This window comes from Neolamprologus brichardi, chromosome 13 (assembly GCF_056152115.1).
Source record: "Neolamprologus brichardi isolate AB-2024 chromosome 13, ASM5615211v1, whole genome shotgun sequence".
NCBI lineage: Eukaryota > Metazoa > Chordata > Actinopteri > Cichliformes > Cichlidae > Neolamprologus > Neolamprologus brichardi.
The window spans coordinates 15,055,254-15,073,472 of record NC_142116.1 but is presented as its reverse complement, the minus strand read 5'-3'; the positions used below and the strand labels follow the sequence as shown (position 1 = coordinate 15,073,472).

Sequence of the window (18,219 nt, the reverse complement as noted above, 5' to 3'; positions counted from 1 at the left end):
CTTTTAAAGCCTGGCGCAATGTTTAACTTAGCCAGCTTGCTGTAGGATGACTACTTTTCATTGGAGTGATACCTGTAGCAAGCAGGAATGACTCCGAAGGGGGCAAAGACCATATTTAGTTTAAGGTTTTTCCAGGTTTACTTAATATAGAATATAACACACACAGATACACGCACAAAATACATGCACATCATGAACACACACCAGATCTACCTCATTCAGGATATTTGGTACTATCTCACACACACACACACACACACACACACACACACACACACACACACACACACACCTTTTTTTTTTTTTGACTCAATGTAAGAAAGAATTATTTCCGGAGGAAAGGGTATTTATTTTAGTCCTTAGTTTCAGGTGTTTGCTATTATTGTACTTATTGTACTGTGGTTACTTAATTTTGCATTTGACATAATGTTTTCTTTTAAAAATTGTATTTAATATGGCACATAAATGATTCTTTTTTCTTAAACACATGCAAAACGTTGTAATTCTAATCAATGGAATAACTGAGAGTACTTGATTACTGAAATAATAATCAATAGCTGTACGTATGTCCAAAAAATGGTAAGAATTGGTATATGCCTTGATAGCTGTAGCTCAAAAATAATCATGAAACAAAAATAATCATTATGTTTATTTTCGCAGATCATCATGCAGGTGCTCCTCAACATTTAACAATGAGAATCACAATGTTGAGCAAATGTCCCTGGGTCATCACTTCAGAAACAAATTACAAACATCTGTTGGGACAGATATATTTTTGCACCTTAGTTAATTTTTTTTTATTCATTGCTTTGATTTCACTCAGCAAATGGAACAATTAAATCTACAGTCTGTGTCTTTAAAAGCAGTTTGATGATCACAAACTGCTGTTTTACCCTGCACGCTCACACAGTCATTCAGATTCAGCAATGGCGTTAAAAATGTACTTTTCATTGAGAAATACCATAACTTCATTCTAAAGTACAAACAGAAATGTGCCAGATGTTCATCTCCTCCAACGCGTGTTTCTTATTCTGCAGCTCGTCTCCACGCGGCCCCTCCACCTCTCCGTCTGCACACAGTATTAGCACCCCAGAGAAGAACCGTTTCCCCCGTGGTACCACCAGTCGCAGCACTTTTCACGGAGCCCAGCTCAGAGACCGCCGCAGCGCCACCTACAACGGACCTCCAGCTTCACCCACATTGTCTCATGATACGGGGGCTCTCGCTCAACAACGCAGGGGCACCTCTACAGGGATCATTAGCAAGATCACCTCCAAGTTTGTCCGCAGGTCAGTGCTTTGTACCTTAGAGTCGTTGCACCCAACAGTTATTGTACCACCATGGTCTCAAACTCAGAACGACATGTTAAACAAATATTTGACTGAGAACAGCTCAACGCTTTCAAAACTGCAGGAAGTAAAGCCATACTTTACTAATTTATACTTCCTTTGTGCTAAGGTGCTTGTATTATTGAACGGAAATGCAGGTTCTACAGGGAGAAACATTCATGTGCTCCTGGTATAGTCCCATTTCCAGATCAGGAAGTCGTTCTTCCTGCTTTGTTTTGTTCAAACTTGCAGTACTGTGCAAAAGTCATGAACCACCGCTCTTTTCTTCCTATTTTGCTTGGATAATGGAAAACAAGTGCAGTGATTTACTTAAATGTGCAAACATACATGGAAATAACATCTGGTTTGACCACTTTTATTTTTTCAACACAACCTCTGTCTTGTAATTTCTTTAAGTAGTCTTGAGGAATATTTCTCCAGGCTTCCTAAAGGACATTCAGAGCTCTTCTTTTGCTGTTAGCTGCTTTTTTTCTGCCATGTAGAAATAATGTTGGGTTTGATGCTCTGAGGTGGCAAATCCACAACTGAACAACAGTTTTGTTTTTCTATTCAAGTATTCTTTAACTGTGTGTTTGGGATCATTGTACCACTGAAAAATGAAGTCCCTGCCAACCAGACATTTTTCAGATGCTGTTGCATGCAAATTATTCCATTATTGACCAGATCCCAAACCCCACTGGCTGAAATGCAGCCCCAAACCACAGCAGGAGACTCCAGCATGTTTTACAAAAGACTGAAGACACTCTCTCCTGCCATCCTTTATACTTATTGATGGCAATTTATACCAAAACGCTCCTTGGAAACAAATTATAAAGAAATGAGCAGTGACTCGAGATTTTTGCACAGTACTGTACATTAATGATCTAAATCAGAAAGTCTCTTTTCTTTCTAGTCTGACACCAAATTAATATACAGTTATTTTTTTAAATAGATTACAAGGCAGTTCAGAAAAGGACTTGAGTTTCCTTCCATGCTAGCAGCTCTGTAAGGCTATACTTGGTAAAAACATGCTAACAGGCTCACATTAACAATACCAGGTGTTAGCTTTATCATGGTCACTGTGTAAGTTTAACAAAATAAAAAGTACAGCTGAGGTGAGGTGAATTATGTTGCAGGTATCAGTCATTGGACAAATTATTAGATGCATTCAAATCTCGATACACAACAAAAATCATCCCTGGACATACTGTGTGTCTCTGTGTAAAAGTTACTGAAGTGATTAAAGGAGTTGCGACATATGTTCGGATTCCTTTATGTGAACTTTCCAGGTATAAAAATGAAGGAAGTGCCACGCTCTCTGCCTGTTTACTATAAATGCTGCATAGTTTCCCCCAGTCCTCTGTGAATATCACACATCCACACTGCCACCCCTCGTCATCCATACAGCAGTTAGCACCTTCACGCTGGTCCATCTGGTGGAGGCTCACAGCTTTCTCTCCTTTTCTCCCCGCCTAGAGCTCTGTCTTTCAGGTCGACCCAGAGGTAGGAGAACATAACGCTTGCTGCACTTGTCACCCCCGTACGAAATAAATCAAACCTCTTTGTGCCCACTATGACCTTGGCCCGTGTTTCCTTAACCCCTTGCGTACTTGCCCACTACACCACGTCCTTGCCTACTGACACCCTTTGTTATGCAGTTGTATTTCCTTCCCTTGTGTCCACTGCCTCTTAAACAAACCTCACGGCTCACCAGCTTCTTCTGTACTAAGCCACCAGATATCTGCTTCTCAAGTTGCTAGCTTTCCTCTCCTTATTCTCCCCCATCCTTTGGCTGAGCTTAACGGAAAAGACCAGGCAAAAATCCAGAGGCCGAATGGACTGTCTAGAAACGCTTTTCAGCTCTTTGCAGATCAGTGGGGATTAAGGAAAGGTAGCGTATTGTAGATGGGATGATGCATTTGGTTAATGTGAGCTATAATAGAATGACCCTCAAAACAAAGACCGTCACAGTCACCTCACTGTGTGCTGAACCCTGATACCCAGGAGTGTGGATTCTTTCCTGGCATGATGCCTGACACCCCTTTCTGTGTCCAGTCATGATGGGGGTGGTGTTTAGTAGTGAGTCGGGGCGGGGCTGCATGTGTTGATATGATCCCAAGGGAATAACGAGTCTGTTCCTGGTTTATTTCAGGGTGCCTAGTGAGGGAGAGGCCAGTGCCAGGACAGAAACACCAAGGTAAGAATTTGTGAGATGTCAAGTTCACAGAGAATGTGAAACCCACCTCTGCCTACTTCCCCTGTCCCCGCTCTCACTCTCTCCCTGATGGTTTCTTGCTCAGGAGTGCGTCTGGTGAAACTAAGGAGGACGGCAGTCGGGATTCAAAGCCTCGCTCCCTGCGTTTCACCTGGAGCATGAAGACCACCTCCTCCATGGAGCCCTCGGAGATGATGAGGGAGATCAGAAAAGTCCTGGACGCCAACAGCTGCGACTACGAGCAGCGCGAGCGCTTCCTGCTTTTCTGTGTCCACGGCGACGCTCGCCAGGACAATCTGGTCCAGTGGGAGATGGAGGTGTGTAAGCTGCCCCGCCTTTCGCTCAACGGCGTGCGCTTCAAGAGGATATCGGGCACGTCCATCGCCTTTAAGAACATCGCCTGCAAAATTGCCAACGAGCTCAAACTGTGACAGCAGATGGAGCCCCAGTCAGTCTTTTCTCTGGTCGCAGTCTCATCTCATCACTGGATTAGTGTCGACTCGCAGGACAAAATTCAGCACTGACGGTCCTCGCCATGCAGTATCAGGGTGGACTCGGCTGGTAAACGTGCAATACTGGCCACGAATGTACTGTACAGGGTAGTGGATCAGAGAGATATTGCAAAGTTTAACGTCTGTGACGGAGAGATAGCAAAAAAGAAAACATAAAAACAAACAGCTAACCCAGCTTTTATTTTCTCCTTCCGTCCGGCCCTCTGTCTCTCTCTTTCTCTCTCTCATCGGCCCGCTGCTCCACGTCAGAAGACGCATTTATGTAACACATGCAGTATGCAACTGAAGATGACCATCCTGCAATAATGTTTTCAGTCTTCTTTTTCTAAACGCCTACTACAAGATCTACTCTCCTCGCTGAATAACCATTAAACTTACCGTATGCTAAACTAGACGCTTTTCCACCTGTGTTAAGTCAGTATATAGATCAGGCTGGAGCCCATATGTAAAAAGAGAATTGTACTGTATGCATAACATCTGCAGGTACTGTATTGTACTGTATATTAATTTAGCGTTCTGTACAGACTTTTATTGTTAATACTGTCTTTTTTTTTTTTCATGGGATTTGAGTTCTTTCCTAATATAATTGATGTCTCTTGGAGCATTAATCTTTCACTCTGTATTTTTTTTTTCTCTTCTCTTTTTTTCTTTTTTTTAAGAGCCACCATATGAAAATAGTGTTTTCAATTTTATTTAAAAAGCACTAAATTATTTTGTGGAAAATTGAGGGATTTTTTCCCTTGCCTTTTATGTTATATTTTTTTGCCTATGGAAAAAAAACACTAAGTTGCACCACATAGACTTGAGTAGTAAGTTCAGTTAAAACTGAAATTGTGTTCACTTTATTTTCTCTCGGCAGTAGGTTGGTGATTTCGGGGTCCTGCTGCAATTGCACAACTTTTCCAGGGTGATGTGTATGAACATGAGAGTATGCACCTGTATTTCTTTGATGTTAGTTTGGTAGTCCTCAATTGCGAAGAAAAAAAAGAACAGCAGGGTTTAAATTGGTTTACTTTAGAAAGCGCCTGACAGGATGATACATGACGTGTTGATCGCCACGACGAGGCATTTTATTTTTTCTTTGATGGAGCCTTTCTAAAGAGCCTGATTTAGTCCTGCCACCAGTGTGATTGTGCAGGTACTTGTGTATCTCCTTGCTTGTGTGTTAATTTCTTTCATTTTTTTTTTTTTAATTTTAGCGGATTTTATTGTATTTATTCCATTACATTGTAATGTGCTGCTTTGTAGATTTGAGGCGTGCACTTTGTTGGAGAAAATAAAAAGGATTTTATTTGTTTGTATTTATTTTACTCCTATTTTTTTCATGTCTAGCATAATTACACACCTAGGGTTCAGGACAGTTTGCCTCATTTAGCTTGAGGAAGTACAGTGCTGTGCAACAGTCTCGAGTCACCACTGATTTCTTTACATCCAAGGAGCCAGATGTTCTTCAGTTTTTTTTAAGTAGTCTTGAGCAGTAGTTTTCCAGGCTTTCTGAAGGTCCCTCGCCATCCTTATTTGGACACTGAAACCATAGAGCCTATGAACGATGTCAAAGATCACAGTTTGACAGGCATAAAATAGTATTTGTGTACAAATAAGATGTTTCCCAAACAGTTATTGCTTGAAAAAATGACTTTAAAAAGGCCTTGAAAAATTCTAAGACATGTGGAGGACAAAAGAAATGGAAGGCATAATTTAACTAATTAACAGTATCTGAGTGTGATGTCATTAAGAAACAGAAAAAGAAATCCAGCAAAGACCCGACACAGGACCAAAGAGATTCAAATGGCCCTTCAGTTGATCCATTTTCTCTTAACTGAAGCTTGATCAGAGATGGTCTCAGTGGAAGGATGGCTGTGAGAAAACCATTCTTGGGGAAGAGTGAAGTGTGCCAAATTACACAAGAACTGGACTGAAAATCGTAACCATTTTTGATGTATAATCAGTTCCATGTATGTTTGAATAAATTGCCCTTTCCTATCAAAATATAAAGAAATGAGGATTGGCTTGAGACTTTTGCACAGTACTTTAGATATGCTGTTGTGTTTTTGGCTTTAAGTATGTCACACTGAAGACATATCATGCTACACAGCACTAGCAGGGAGCGCCGATGAAATGTTAAGCTTTATTGACTCTAAATTGCATGATATCAATCCTAATTATGACACAGTCAGTCACATTAGTCAAAGGTAAAGCATTATGACAAATGTCCTCCTTCATTTCAGTGCCCAAAAATGGTTGAAAATACCTTCAATAGTTCCCAGTTGTGAACAGCTGTATTTTCAATACTTTAAACATTATGCAAACTATTACAATAAAAGCATAAGCTGCAAGGATATACAAGTAGACTCTAACCTTTGATATTTTCCAAATCAAAGGCATCATTTCAAATCATTCTCCAACAATTATCTAATAATAATCTGTCGCGGTCGTTGGTAAACTCTTAAAAACTCTTAAAAGCTTCATTTACAAATGGAAAGACAGGAAAAATGTAAACATTTCATTTTGGCAGATTTCTTCAGTTAAACATGTTAATAGGTTAAAAAGTACAATTTCATTTGTTTCTGTAGATAAATATATGACATTAGAAATGTATAAACATTGAGTGACATAAAAGGCTGAACACACATTAAAAATTAAAAAGTTACTGGCCAGTGTTAGATGTATTAGTGAACATAGATCTGCATTTATTGGGATGGGACGGCCCGTGTAAGGCCCTGGTCATGCATTAATGACTTGACAACATATGCGATCTAATCCTAACTTGAGGTGCATGCACTGGACTCAAAATGCATCTCAGACATATGCTTGGTTGAGATGCATACATTTATCCTTTAATCTACTGCGCACTAATTTAACTAGAAGAGTTTTAAAATCAGTAGGAGTAATGGCTGCTGTTCTCAAGTTAGGATCAACGCTTTCTGAGTTGTTCAGCACTGCATCTGCTGCAACAGCCTGCTGTCTAGACAAAAAAAAATCACAAAATTCACCCACCAACCAACCAATCTGCAACAGAAGAAAAATTAGCTCAGTTGCTCAGATCGATGATCCGGTGCTCATAGATCTGAGTTTTCCCTTTGAAACTGGAGGCCAGCAGGAATTGACGGTTGTCTATGGAAACTGGAGAGAAGGCCCTCGGTGCCTGTATGTTCAGCTCCTGAAATCGAACAAATTCGCCTTTCTTGGCATCCCAGCGGTAAACCTGGGTGAAAGAGTAATCGCTGCCAAGGATGGCATATTGCCAGTTTCCCACAGCGAAGGGCTGGAATACCATGGAGCCACGAGAAGGCATGGTCTGCAATTCCCTAAAGAGGGCCCCGTCCCAGCGCATCACTTTGGAGTCACCAATGAAGCGCGTCAGGCAGATATACAGGTCGTTTTTGACCTGGAAATGCTTCACAGCGTAAACATCCTCCATCTCTGGGATGTCGGTGCGCCTGTCAAACATCTTGGTGCCTTTGTTCCACTGGTAGATGACGGGCCTCTGGGAGCTGCTGGACAGGATGAGGTGAGGCTTGGAGGAGATCTCCATGTACTCCACATCGGTGTCCCGATACCACTGGTGGAGGGACTGATGCCAGTAGAAGCCATTGCCGTTCCACTTGTAAATGGTGGTGGACCCGGCCTTGGAGCTGTCTGCTATGATGAAGAAGAATTCGCCATCGATGCGGAACGTCTCAACGTCGTTTGGTTTGCGGATTCGCAGGATGTCGATGCCTTGGAGCTTGATGAATTTGTTAGCGGACGTGTCACGCTTGTAGATGTGCGAGCCACCAAACAGCTGAGCCACAATGATAAAAAGCTGGTTGTCAATGACCAGGGGTTTGCAGACCACCGTGGATGTACCTGGTGAAGCAGAAGACAGGATAACAAATAAATATCTTCACCTCCAATAATTATCTCCATTGAGAGGTCTGAATCACCCCTCCTTTCAAACTTGCACAGCCCTTTTCCAAAAAAATGCATCTTTCACTTACTCTCAATAAAATCAAAGTTTCTGAAGACCATCTCCACGTGATCCCACTCTAGAAAGCTGCACTTCCCACTGAAGGGCTGAGCGAACACAACGTACTGGTCATTCCCAAAAGAAAATGCTTCCACTGATATGGAGTTAAAATCCATGGACTGGTAGGATTCAAACTCTGCAAGTGAAACAAAAAACACCCACTTGAAATAACTTTTTTTTAATCCAGTGAAACTGGATTAAAAAAAAAACAACTGTATAAAAACAACTGTATTTATTGTACTCCACCTGTGGTGATGCAGTCGAATGACTGTGGCAGGAGGTCGTTGATCTTTTTGTCGAGCTGCGAGGCCGGGCCTTTACAGTAAATCTGATCCACGGTGGCATTGGTGCTGTATATCCACTCCACCAGCCATTTGAGCTTGCAGTCACACGTGAACTGGTTCCCCCTCAAGTCTCTAAAGGGAAAAGACCGCCAAACTAAACTCCAAATAAATGCATTCAGAAAGGCCTCTGCTTTATGAATGCATTTAATTCCCAAAAGCTGGAGTTACTGAAGTGTGACTACTGTTATCTTTGCTCTGTGGCCCTCACAGCTTCAATCTTTGCCCTCATTATCATCAAGGGGGACTATAAAGGAGAACCGGACATCTTCAGTGGGTGATAGATTGCAAACTTATCTCTTTCCTCACTGCTGCATGCAATTTTAATAGCGTTAAAAGCACCAGCTGCCCACACATTTTTCGAGCCTCGGCTGAAGTGGAATAATGATACAGTGTTCTATATATAGAAGGCTGCACAGAAATCTCATTTATCTCAGTAGCACGCATGTAAATTGAAATGCAATGAATCTCTTTGTTAGGCAAAGGTAAAATTCATACTTACACTTTTGTCAAGGCCTCGAGACCCTTGAACAAATCTTTGGGCAGCGTCTGAAGATTATTGTAGGCCAGACTCCTGAAAATAGATTAAAAAGAAATTGTGCTTAGTTTCTGGTTTCCACATTGATTATATGTGCATCCCCCCTCCCCATAGCCACACCATCTCAAACTATTAAATAATAATCTGTTTATGCAGAATTTCTGTATGTACACAGATATCTGTTAAGAAGCTTGGGGCACATATTGCCACCCTGGAGAGTACAGCAGGAACATTGCTTATTGTGGGTTTGAGGAAACATTAAGCTATTTTTAGCACTGCCTCCTCAGCCATTTTATGGCTTTCTCTGCTACAATGAAGACGGTGGAAAAAAGGCTTTTTCCTGTTGAGAAGACTTGTGTAGTATTTTATAAGTTTCTTTAGAGCCTTATCTTAAATATTATTGCATCAATAAAAGAAAATCTCAGAGCGTTTTTACTTATAATGTACTTTCACAAATCTGTAATGAAAGAATATTATACTTTCATTTACAGTGGACATTGACGGCGGCGGGATTTGCTTTGTAATCATATTCATAACAGCTGCACAATGTTGGGAGAAGTGTCTATGTGGCAATACAAGTTGCGCAATAAAAACTGTCAGCGTTTTACTGGAACAGTGCTTGTCTGCACCTGCACATAGATTACAATGTCTGATGCAAATGAGAGCTTCTCTTGTTCTCCCTCTTAAAGGAGGTCACCAGTGATTAGATTTTCAAATGAAATAGGTCACAAAATTAAATCCCCGTGCAACTGTAGTCTTTGTTTCTTTAATACCTCTAGTAAAAAAAGAAAAAGTACTTACAGGTGTACTAAGGTTTTCAGTCCACGAAAAGCATGCGCTGATATCGAATTGATTTGGTTGTTTTCAATGAATCTGAAAAGTAAAAATGCAGGAGACGGGAGATAATGTCAGGCAAATGCAGCATAACAATCACAAAATCAAAAACAAAAAACAAAAAACCAACTTGAAGGATAATTTTGTACCAACTACTCACAGATATTCTAGGTGAGGAAGACCAATGAATGCATCCTCATTTATAGATTCCAGGTTGTTGGCTGTGAAGAGGCTGCATGGAGAAATCTCAAGTTAATATTTTTACTATTCAGGGTCAGCGAGTGGATAATAAAAATACAACTTGCCTAATAGAAAACCATTGTTGCTAACTGTAAACCACATACTTTTAAGACACGGATCTGTGCTCTCTGAGGATTCCTGCAGGCCTGCATGTCTGATTTTAGACACACAGTGTCTCTGTCAGTACTCCACCCAATGAGGAAATGAATTCCCTCATCAAAAGAAGGAATTACCCGTAAATTACTGGATTCACATTATTATACACAGAGACATTTTAATGCAAGGCTTGGAAGAAAGCCTAGCAGAGATTTAAAATCACCATGCCATGAAAAGGGATGCAGGAAAACCACGTTTTCAACAAATGATTTTTTGAGTTTAAGGCTTCTCCAACCTAATCAATAGCCACCCCAACACCCATTCTATCATAATGTGTAGCATCACTGAAGGGGGAAATGTCTTGAACATTAAACATGGCGTTGATCAGCTCACTGGGGACCGACAGAGTGCAAGAAAAGCAAGAAAAAAGTAAAAACTCATAAGAGATTTCTCACAGGAGATGCAGAGCAGGCGTGAGGATGAAGCTCTCTTTCGGAATTTCAGTGAATTCAGACTTGACAAATGATCTGTGGGGGGAAAAACACGACACACACACGCATACTGTTTAGGCTTACAGCACAGACTGACGAGCACTTATTGCAGTCTGTTCCTTGGATATGCAATTATTATGCAGCACTGACGGAAAAATCCACGTCTTAACCAGCAGGTAGAGCTAAGCATGTTGCGTTCATCGCTGCAGTGGGCCGGGTTTTTTTTTTATTTCAAAACAATATTAAATAGAACTTACAAAGATGTGATTTCTCGGGGAAAGCTGCGAGGGATGAGTCCTGCGCTTTCGCACAGCGCGTTATCTTTGGAACATGTACACACTAAGGGACAGCGAGGCGGCTTGGGTCTCCTGCTGTCCACTAGAAGTATAACTGACGCCACCACAAGTAAGCCGAGCCAGAGCGATCTGCTGGGTATCTTGTGTGTATGTTCCATCCTTGAGATCCGCAGCGGGCACAACTTGCGCGTCGAACAGCCCTACACATGAACCAGGGTCTCCGCTGTGGTTCCTCTCCCACCGCTGCTGCAGCCGCTTCTGCCTGGAGGCCACGCGAATGTCCGCTCTTGTTTATCTCCGTGCGCCACCGCCGCTCTGGAGGTGATAAAACCGGGCGACCCGTGCGCCCACAGCGCCGTAATTACACCGAACCTCCAGACGAAAAGAAATCTAAACCCTCCGAGACAAAAGCAATAATAATAAATATATAATGTGACGCTTGCTGTGGAGTCTTGAAGCTCAGGAATATTCCAGCTGGCTCGGTGACAAACGCGGTGTGAGGGCAGGTGGGGATCCCAACGGGAGCAGACGGAGCATCTTCATCCAAAACCACGCCTATGATTTCAGCAAACGCCACTCTCTTCGTGTCAGGGTCTTGGAGGATTCCGCCCAATGGGCAACGGAATTGTGCAATTTTTTTTTCGTGAATCAGCGGGAGAAGAAGAAGCTCTGACATGAGCCAGCGGACTGTCGTCTGTGGCGCAGACGCACACGAGCTTTCTATGCGGGAAGCGGATGGGAAACCCGCTGACAATTAATTGTGATTATGGAAATGTAGCTGCAACATTTGGCTCAAAACCAGATGTTGACTGTCAAAACGCTGCCGTTACAAATCACGCGTTCTTTAGTGCCGATAAAGTCACCGAAACTTTGTGCTTTCTTAAATATTCCCATATTTGTAAAATGTTGTGGGTATATTTCCTGGTTTGCACTCGGTTTCCATGACGACTGGAGGATGCAAAGTATTTCTGACCTGTGGTGGAGGGGTGTGGGGAAACCCTCCTGTCACTCTGACATCTGTTCTGCCTCAGTACCATCCCCCTCATCCTCTTAAACAAAGGGCAGGTTAAACGGTCCCTAAAATACACTCGTCTCTTTTCATGCTTTAATACTGCTGCAAGCCACCACCTTAACAGTTTTATTGCAGGTTTCTCTTAATCTTCTGTGCCAGACATTTGCTTGTTCAGGAGGGTGCTCTTGGAGCCCTATAAGGCTGTCATCATCTCATTTCTTACTTCTGACCCATCTTGGTACAAATATGCGCAGGGCTTTTGAAAAGTGCACAAATACTCACATGATTACAATACTTGATATCCTGCACATGTTTACAGTGATATTACTAATGCAGGAGAATTAGAGGAGCGTGATCCTCCTCTGGGAGGTTTGAAAAATGAAGCTGGGAAGAATGAAGCTATTAGGCTGCTTCTAAGAAGTATCAGCAGCTGCTGGACCAGGGAGAGAACAGTGGATATTATTGTGCGTGCTGCAAGATCTTGTGTAGTGTCTGTGCTTCATAAATGTCACCATTCATCACCAGAGTAGGACACAGACTTTCCAGTAACAATATGACCACAGTGAGTCAAGTGTTTCTCACTTTTTAATATGTATTTGGAGTTTCCTGTAATAAACACTGATCACTGACTACATTAGACTACTGTGTAATATTTTGTAGATTTCCCCTTTTTCACCCAAATAGCCCCTCTCCTAAGTCAGGGCATTGACACAGGACCTCTGTGGGTGTTGTGTGGTTTAGGGGTGGAGTCTCAGTGGATCAGCCCTGTTCTGGCACATCCCCCAGATGCTCTTGCGTTGAGATCTGAGGAGTTTGGAAGCTGGGGTGGCCTTTGTTGTGTTATTTGAGCCATGCCATAACAGTTATAGCAGTGTGACATCATCCTGATGGGAGATGCTGTTCCTTTGGGCACTGGTATGAAGGGCTGGAACAATGTTTACATGGGTGGTAAGTGTCACTGTAGCATGATGAATCCAAGGACTCAAGCAGAATAATGCCCGTGTAACAAATTATTCAGCGTTACTAACTTCACCTTTCAGTGCTTTTTAAAATATTGTTATTGATCATTGTTTGGGCCTGTATTAGCTTGTGACCTGACTTATCTGCCCCTTTACCTAAAGATGCATTAATAAAATTATATTATTTGTGGAGATGTTCAATCTTCACCCACTGGCTGTGGGTAAAATAGAGCCATTCTGTAGGGCAGTCTACACAAATGAGCTGAACTCCCCACTAGAGGGAAATGCCGAGCAAGGTAGATATGTTTAGTTGTCAGGTGGACTCAGTAGCTTCATAAATTCTTTCTCTAAGATTTACACCTTAAGGGGAAGAGAGCATCATCCACAGGGAGCTTTTCTGCATGACTATCAAGATTTTAAATTGCTAGAGACTCTCCCGCTCTGATCTTGAGCAAACTGAGGGAATGCACTTGTTTTGCAGGTCTGCCATCTTGTCAGCCCACAGAGTAGGCATACCTACTATATGAAAATATAGTATAATACCTAAATTATATGAAAAATGTAAACAAATAAAGCTCAAAATTATGTTTTGATGAACGATGAAATTACATCTTAGGATCCTTTCCTGTCCATCAGTGATTGAATGATGAAGAAGTAGAAGATGCTAATTATTGTTATGATGATATGATTATGAAAGTGTACACTGTGCCAAAAACACCCCGTAAAGCTTTTACAAGCAGCTGCTGCTCAAGAACTGCCCATCCAAGGCCTCCCTGCTGTTAAACTTACGCTGCCACCATAAGAGCGGGAAAAGACAATTAAAATCACGATTTACGAGATCTGCAAAAATATTTATATTCAGTAAACAAAAGCAGAGGAATAAATAACATTTGATTGCCTCGAAAAAAGCTAGATAAATATAACTGTTCATTTCTTTTAGACAGAACAGTCAGACCATAGCTGTCTGCAGCAGTTTGCTCAGCCTTGGATGCAGAAACCAAACAAATGTTTTGTGGACAAATCACAGCTGAAATGAAGCTTGACATCCTGATCTGTTTCAGTCTGGCTTTAACAACATCATCTATGTGGTGCATCAGCTTACCAGAACAGTTTGCATGTCATTTGATTTGGACTCTGTCTGGCACATGAGCATTTCCTTAACAAACATCTTTCCTCCACCCTATACTATTCAGTTTTGTTTTTTTACTATTTAGAGTGAATAGATAAAGAATGGTGTCAGAGCCTGTTGTAAGAGAAAAAGACAAAAACAATATCTTTCATCCATTAAGTTTCTCCATAAAATATTGTGTAAAATGATAAATACAGTATATTAATTATGTATTTTTTGAAATTATAAATTTGTGCAGTTAATAAAAACTCCACTACTTGAAATATGTGTGCAATGGTTTAAAAGAAAGATTCCTCAGTTTAATCCTGGGAAGGAGGCACAAATTCTTTTGTGGTTGCATCAGGACGGGCATGTGGTGTAAAAGATGGTCATTAAACTTTACAAGAATTGATTTCATACTGTGCAGTTCAAAGAAAAGTTCCAGTCTTTCATATAGAACAAGTGAATCAATCATTTGGGAAACAGCTAAAGGGTTATGACGCTGTTACAACCTTTGAGACAACAGCATAAAAAAGTCAGAAATGCAGTGAAACACCAGGTGGACAACTCAGGAGGATAAGAAATAAGTTGGTCAAACAATATGCAAAAACCGTTTGGCAGTATCTGAGCCAAAAGCACGATAACATTGAGCAGGTACAGCCTGTTTAACAACAGGGTTAAAAAGACCAATGTCACATAAAATAGGCATATGGTCAGAGAACACCGCATCCTCGATGAGTACATTACGGACAGATAAACCATGTGATAAAACCAAGTCCAGTGTGTGACCACGTTCTTGAGTGGCATCTCAAGAACTGCAGAGTGGACTCTGAAAACTCTTGTAGGGAGACAAACAGACCTTTGTTAACATGAGCTGGGTCTGAGAGACAGAATTCAATTCAAACAAGACAAACCCCCCCCCCCCCCCCCCCACATAACTAGATAGATAGATAGATAGATAGATAGATAGATAGATAGATAGATAGATAGATAGATAGATAGATAGATAGAATTGGCATAATAATATTGTTATAAAGCTAATAATAATGTGCGCAGCTGCAATTGCAGTTATATGACCCCCTATGTATTTTTTGTAAGATACATGTTTGTAGACCGAAAAATACAAAAACACAAAAGATGTTTTCAAAATAAGATTTTCAGTTTTCACAGTTTTCCTTCTTTAGCTCTCAATAACCTTTTGGAAACACTGCTTTTGACAGTAATGCAGAATCCTGTAGGTGTTGCATTCACACTCTTTGTCTTATATGTGACGTGTACGGTATGTTGTACATCAAAAGCCACCAGGCATACATGCTTTGCACTATTTTAGGAATGTCAAACTTAATGTCCGGTGTCCAAATTTGGCCTGGCAAAGACTCTAATCTGGCCCACTGGAAGGCTTTAAAAACTTTGTAAAAATAATCAAGCTTTATAGCCTAATGAAAAAGACCTCCACCACAGCCATTCATACTACAGTAAAGTAATGAACAAATATATGAACAATTAAGGAACTGACAAAATCCCTGTTTTTTCCCTACTATAGAAAAAAACATGTTCTGTTTTATATTTACAAGACAATCTGAACAACAAGCTACTAGAACGTTTTCTGTAATTCTTTACATTTATTTCTTACAATTTCTTACCATGACCATGTCATGCTGACAGATTCCTTCAATTTAATACAGCAGCATTTCTTAGTCATGTAGGAAAATAAGACATATGGTTGAAATTGCACTTCTTTTTCTTATATTAAGATATCTCAAATGTGTATTTAGACTTCTTTACACAGAGAGAAAGAAGAGTTTCACTGGTGTGGCCCACTAAAGGTGAAAGTGGGCTGTATGTGGCCCTGCAATGTAACATGAGTTTGACATCCCAGCTCTATTTGACATGATTATGGATGTATTCCCAGTGTTCACCCACTGGTGGGTCTTTTTCTCACTGGAAACACAACTGAGCCACAGCAGCGTTTGCGCCAGCTGTTCTTGAACTGGCAGACTGAGTAGAGGATGGGATTGAGCGCTGAATTTGCCAGAGTGAACGTCACCACCCAGAAGAACATGGTGGAAGAGACATATATGTGACCCTGTATGTTGTGGGCCAGTATGATGAAGAAGATAATGAAGATAGGGCTCCACATGACTAAGAAGGAAAGCATCAAGACCAGCATAGTACGGAACAGCTTCATATCCTGACGGGAGATGTAGTAGTTAGGAGAGTCTCCATTGGGGTGCTGATGGTCTCTGGGTCGGAGCCTTAACCTGCAATTTTTAGCAATCTGGAACAGAAATACAATATTTGATACAATGCAAACACCTGTGGTTACAGAGACATGATGAAACCATTTACACACCCTGATTGATCTGTATATGGATTTACACATGAAGCACAGAAACAGTTTTATTTGTCTCATCCATAAAGTCTACTGAGCGCTAAAATCAATTTGCAGCTGGTCACCATGTTCTTCTGTTCTCTGTGTGGAACATGGATACAGTGGCATAACTGGTTGCCCAGTTTAGTGTTTACAGTTGATAGCGGAGAGCACTGAACGTACACACAAAGGTAAAAATTAGTAAGCACACATTTTTTTCCCCCACAGGGACAGAGAAATGTCTAAGAAATCAGGATATCCATGCATTAATTCAAGGAGGAATGCTTATTTAATTAATAATATAAGTATAATGACAGCTGGAAAAAGAAATTGAAGTGGCCAAAAAACATTTTTAGTTTAAAAATTAAGTTAACTCATGTATATTTCTATGTCTTCTTGTAAGAAACTTGTAAATTGAGAAAACGGTAAATTCAGAGCTGGATTTTTACAATTTGCGTTAGAAGCATAAAAACAGACAACAACTGATCTGTCCTTCTCCTCACTGCCTGCCATCTTTAGCAAAGACAGCATTAACCCACCTGCAATATTTTGCTGTAACTAACCAGAATGATGAGTCCTGGGAAAAGGAAGCTCAGGGCAGTGAAGACTACATTCCACACAATCTCCCCAGCTGGGTCAGACCACTTGAGAGTACAGATGTGACCGTGTTCCTGCGGAGATAATAACAAACATAGGCATGGCTTTATTGTCCAAATATTTCCTCTTTTTTAAATTCATCCATACCAGCTTTGGGAAATCCACTTCCATCACAGTGAAGAACAGACTGAGGGGGAGGGAGGTGAGTGCAGAGAAAGCCCAGATGAAGACGAGGGTCACAGTCACCATCCTGGGAGCCAGACTTGGCACAGTCTGCAGCCGGAGAATAGCCTGGACTCTCTCCACACTGATCGAGGCCAAGGTTGTGATGGCGACACAGCCACTCATACAGATGACATAGAGCAATGTGTGGCAGGCTGCATACCCCAGCTCCCAGGACACGGTCCAACGCACTGTCACAATCAGCGGGATCATGCTGACGAACAGCAGATCAGCCACGAACAAGTTGAGAGTCAGGATGGTCTTATTGGCCAGCAGCCTGCGTCCACAGGTTACCAGGACTGCAGCTCCTGCATTTGCAGCTACAGAGACCAGAAAGACTGCGCTGATAGCTGCGGTTTCCATTATAGTGGTAGCAACCGGATTTGAGTGGTGCAGCTCAGAGAAGAAAGAAAAAAAAGTCACGTTTCTCAAGTGAAGGGAATGAATGTGAAGGTCTGTATCCATGCAGGCTGAAAAGGTGCTAAATGTGAAATGCACACACTGCTCACTCCTGCAGACAAACAGAAAAATGAATGTTGACAGATGCTGATAAGAAGTAAAAGGGAGGAGAAAGGGTAGAGACTAGACTTTCTGATGCTGTTTGCTCTGCAGTGCTTAAAAGGAAGTCTTTGCATTTACATTTTCACTTTAAGTGATGACGTGATGATGTGCTTACTCAAATTTGGACATAAAAACATGAATTTGGTTTGTTGTTTACCTAATAAATAACATATCTTTTTTAGCTTTAAATTATTTTTTGACAAATTTCTAAAATATGTGTTTTCTTGTTTTTAATGACAAGTGGTCTGAAAAATTTGTTAAGTGCTGCACTTTGGAAACATTTCTTTCTAAATTGATTTTATTTTGCTCTTTTCACTGCCTTCTGTTTTAAGCACATAGTTTACATGTAATAAAATGTGCTATATAAATTAACCTACCACTGCCGTTTGCTAAAACACTTCCTGCTAAAAAGCACCAACACTCAAAACATCAAATAGTTGCTTGTATATTTGTATATATCAGTTGAAACCAAAAATAATTTGAGTGCAT

The 18,219-nt window shown here is 41.1% G+C and overlaps 3 protein-coding genes across 6 annotated transcripts in view; 1 reads left to right on the top strand and 2 right to left on the bottom strand.

Moving 5' to 3' along the window:
* Positions 1 to 5,327, top strand: part of mark1 (MAP/microtubule affinity-regulating kinase 1) — a 35,914-nt gene extending 30,587 nt beyond the window's left edge. For 2 of the 4 annotated variants that reach the window (XM_087850221.1, XM_087850220.1), the window contains exons 16-19: positions 1,038 to 1,289; positions 2,805 to 2,831; positions 3,481 to 3,525; positions 3,629 to 5,327. In XM_087850221.1, the coding sequence (XP_087706347.1) occupies positions 1,038 to 1,289; positions 2,805 to 2,831; positions 3,481 to 3,525; positions 3,629 to 3,974 (670 nt within the window). In that variant the 3' untranslated portion in view covers positions 3,975 to 5,327. The remainder of the gene's footprint in view (positions 1 to 1,037; positions 1,290 to 2,804; positions 2,832 to 3,480; positions 3,526 to 3,628) is intronic. The other 2 variants (XM_006783848.3, XM_006783849.3) reach the window with 1 other exon arrangement.
* Positions 5,328 to 5,411: 84 nt separating this feature from the next.
* Positions 5,412 to 11,629, bottom strand: LOC102790041 (leucine-rich glioma-inactivated protein 1-like). The gene is made up of 8 exons (XM_006783847.3): positions 10,862 to 11,629; positions 10,569 to 10,640; positions 9,938 to 10,009; positions 9,745 to 9,816; positions 8,908 to 8,979; positions 8,311 to 8,480; positions 8,036 to 8,200; positions 5,412 to 7,904 (listed from the first exon to the last, which is right to left on the bottom strand). The coding sequence occupies exons 1-8, from the start codon at positions 11,056 to 11,058 to the stop codon at positions 7,087 to 7,089; spliced, it is 1,638 nt and encodes a 545-aa protein (XP_006783910.1). The 5' UTR covers positions 11,059 to 11,629; the 3' UTR covers positions 5,412 to 7,086.
* Positions 11,630 to 15,894: 4,265 nt separating this feature from the next.
* LOC102785071 (free fatty acid receptor 4-like) lies at positions 15,895 to 17,634 on the bottom strand. The gene is made up of 3 exons (XM_035904802.2): positions 17,095 to 17,634; positions 16,890 to 17,021; positions 15,895 to 16,257 (listed from the first exon to the last, which is right to left on the bottom strand). Exons 1-3 carry the CDS (start codon positions 17,632 to 17,634, stop codon positions 15,895 to 15,897), a joined length of 1,035 nt encoding a protein of 344 aa, XP_035760695.2.
* Positions 17,635 to 18,219: the final 585 nt, after the last annotated feature.

Bases quoted from the DNA above. Each gene is read 5' to 3' on its own strand.
- LOC102790041 (XM_006783847.3), bottom strand. From the start codon at position 11,058: ATGGAACATACACACAAGATACCCAGCAGATCGCTCTGGCTCGGCTTA. The intron at 9,817-9,937 runs GTGAGTAGTTGG...TTTACTTTTCAG, and splicing joins CTTCCTCACCTAGAATATCT to ATTCATTGAAAACAACCAAA. The intron at 8,481-8,907 runs GTAAGTATGAAT...TTTTCCCTTTAG, and splicing joins CTCGAGGCCTTGACAAAAGT to AGACTTGAGGGGGAACCAGT.
- LOC102785071 (XM_035904802.2), bottom strand. From the start codon at position 17,634: ATGGATACAGACCTTCACATTCATTCCCTTCACTTGAGAAACGTGACT. The intron at 17,022-17,094 runs GTATGGATGAAT...TTATCTCCGCAG, and splicing joins AAGTGGATTTCCCAAAGCTG to GAACACGGTCACATCTGTAC. The intron at 16,258-16,889 runs GTGGGTTAATGC...TTTCTGTTCCAG, and splicing joins GTTACAGCAAAATATTGCAG to ATTGCTAAAAATTGCAGGTT.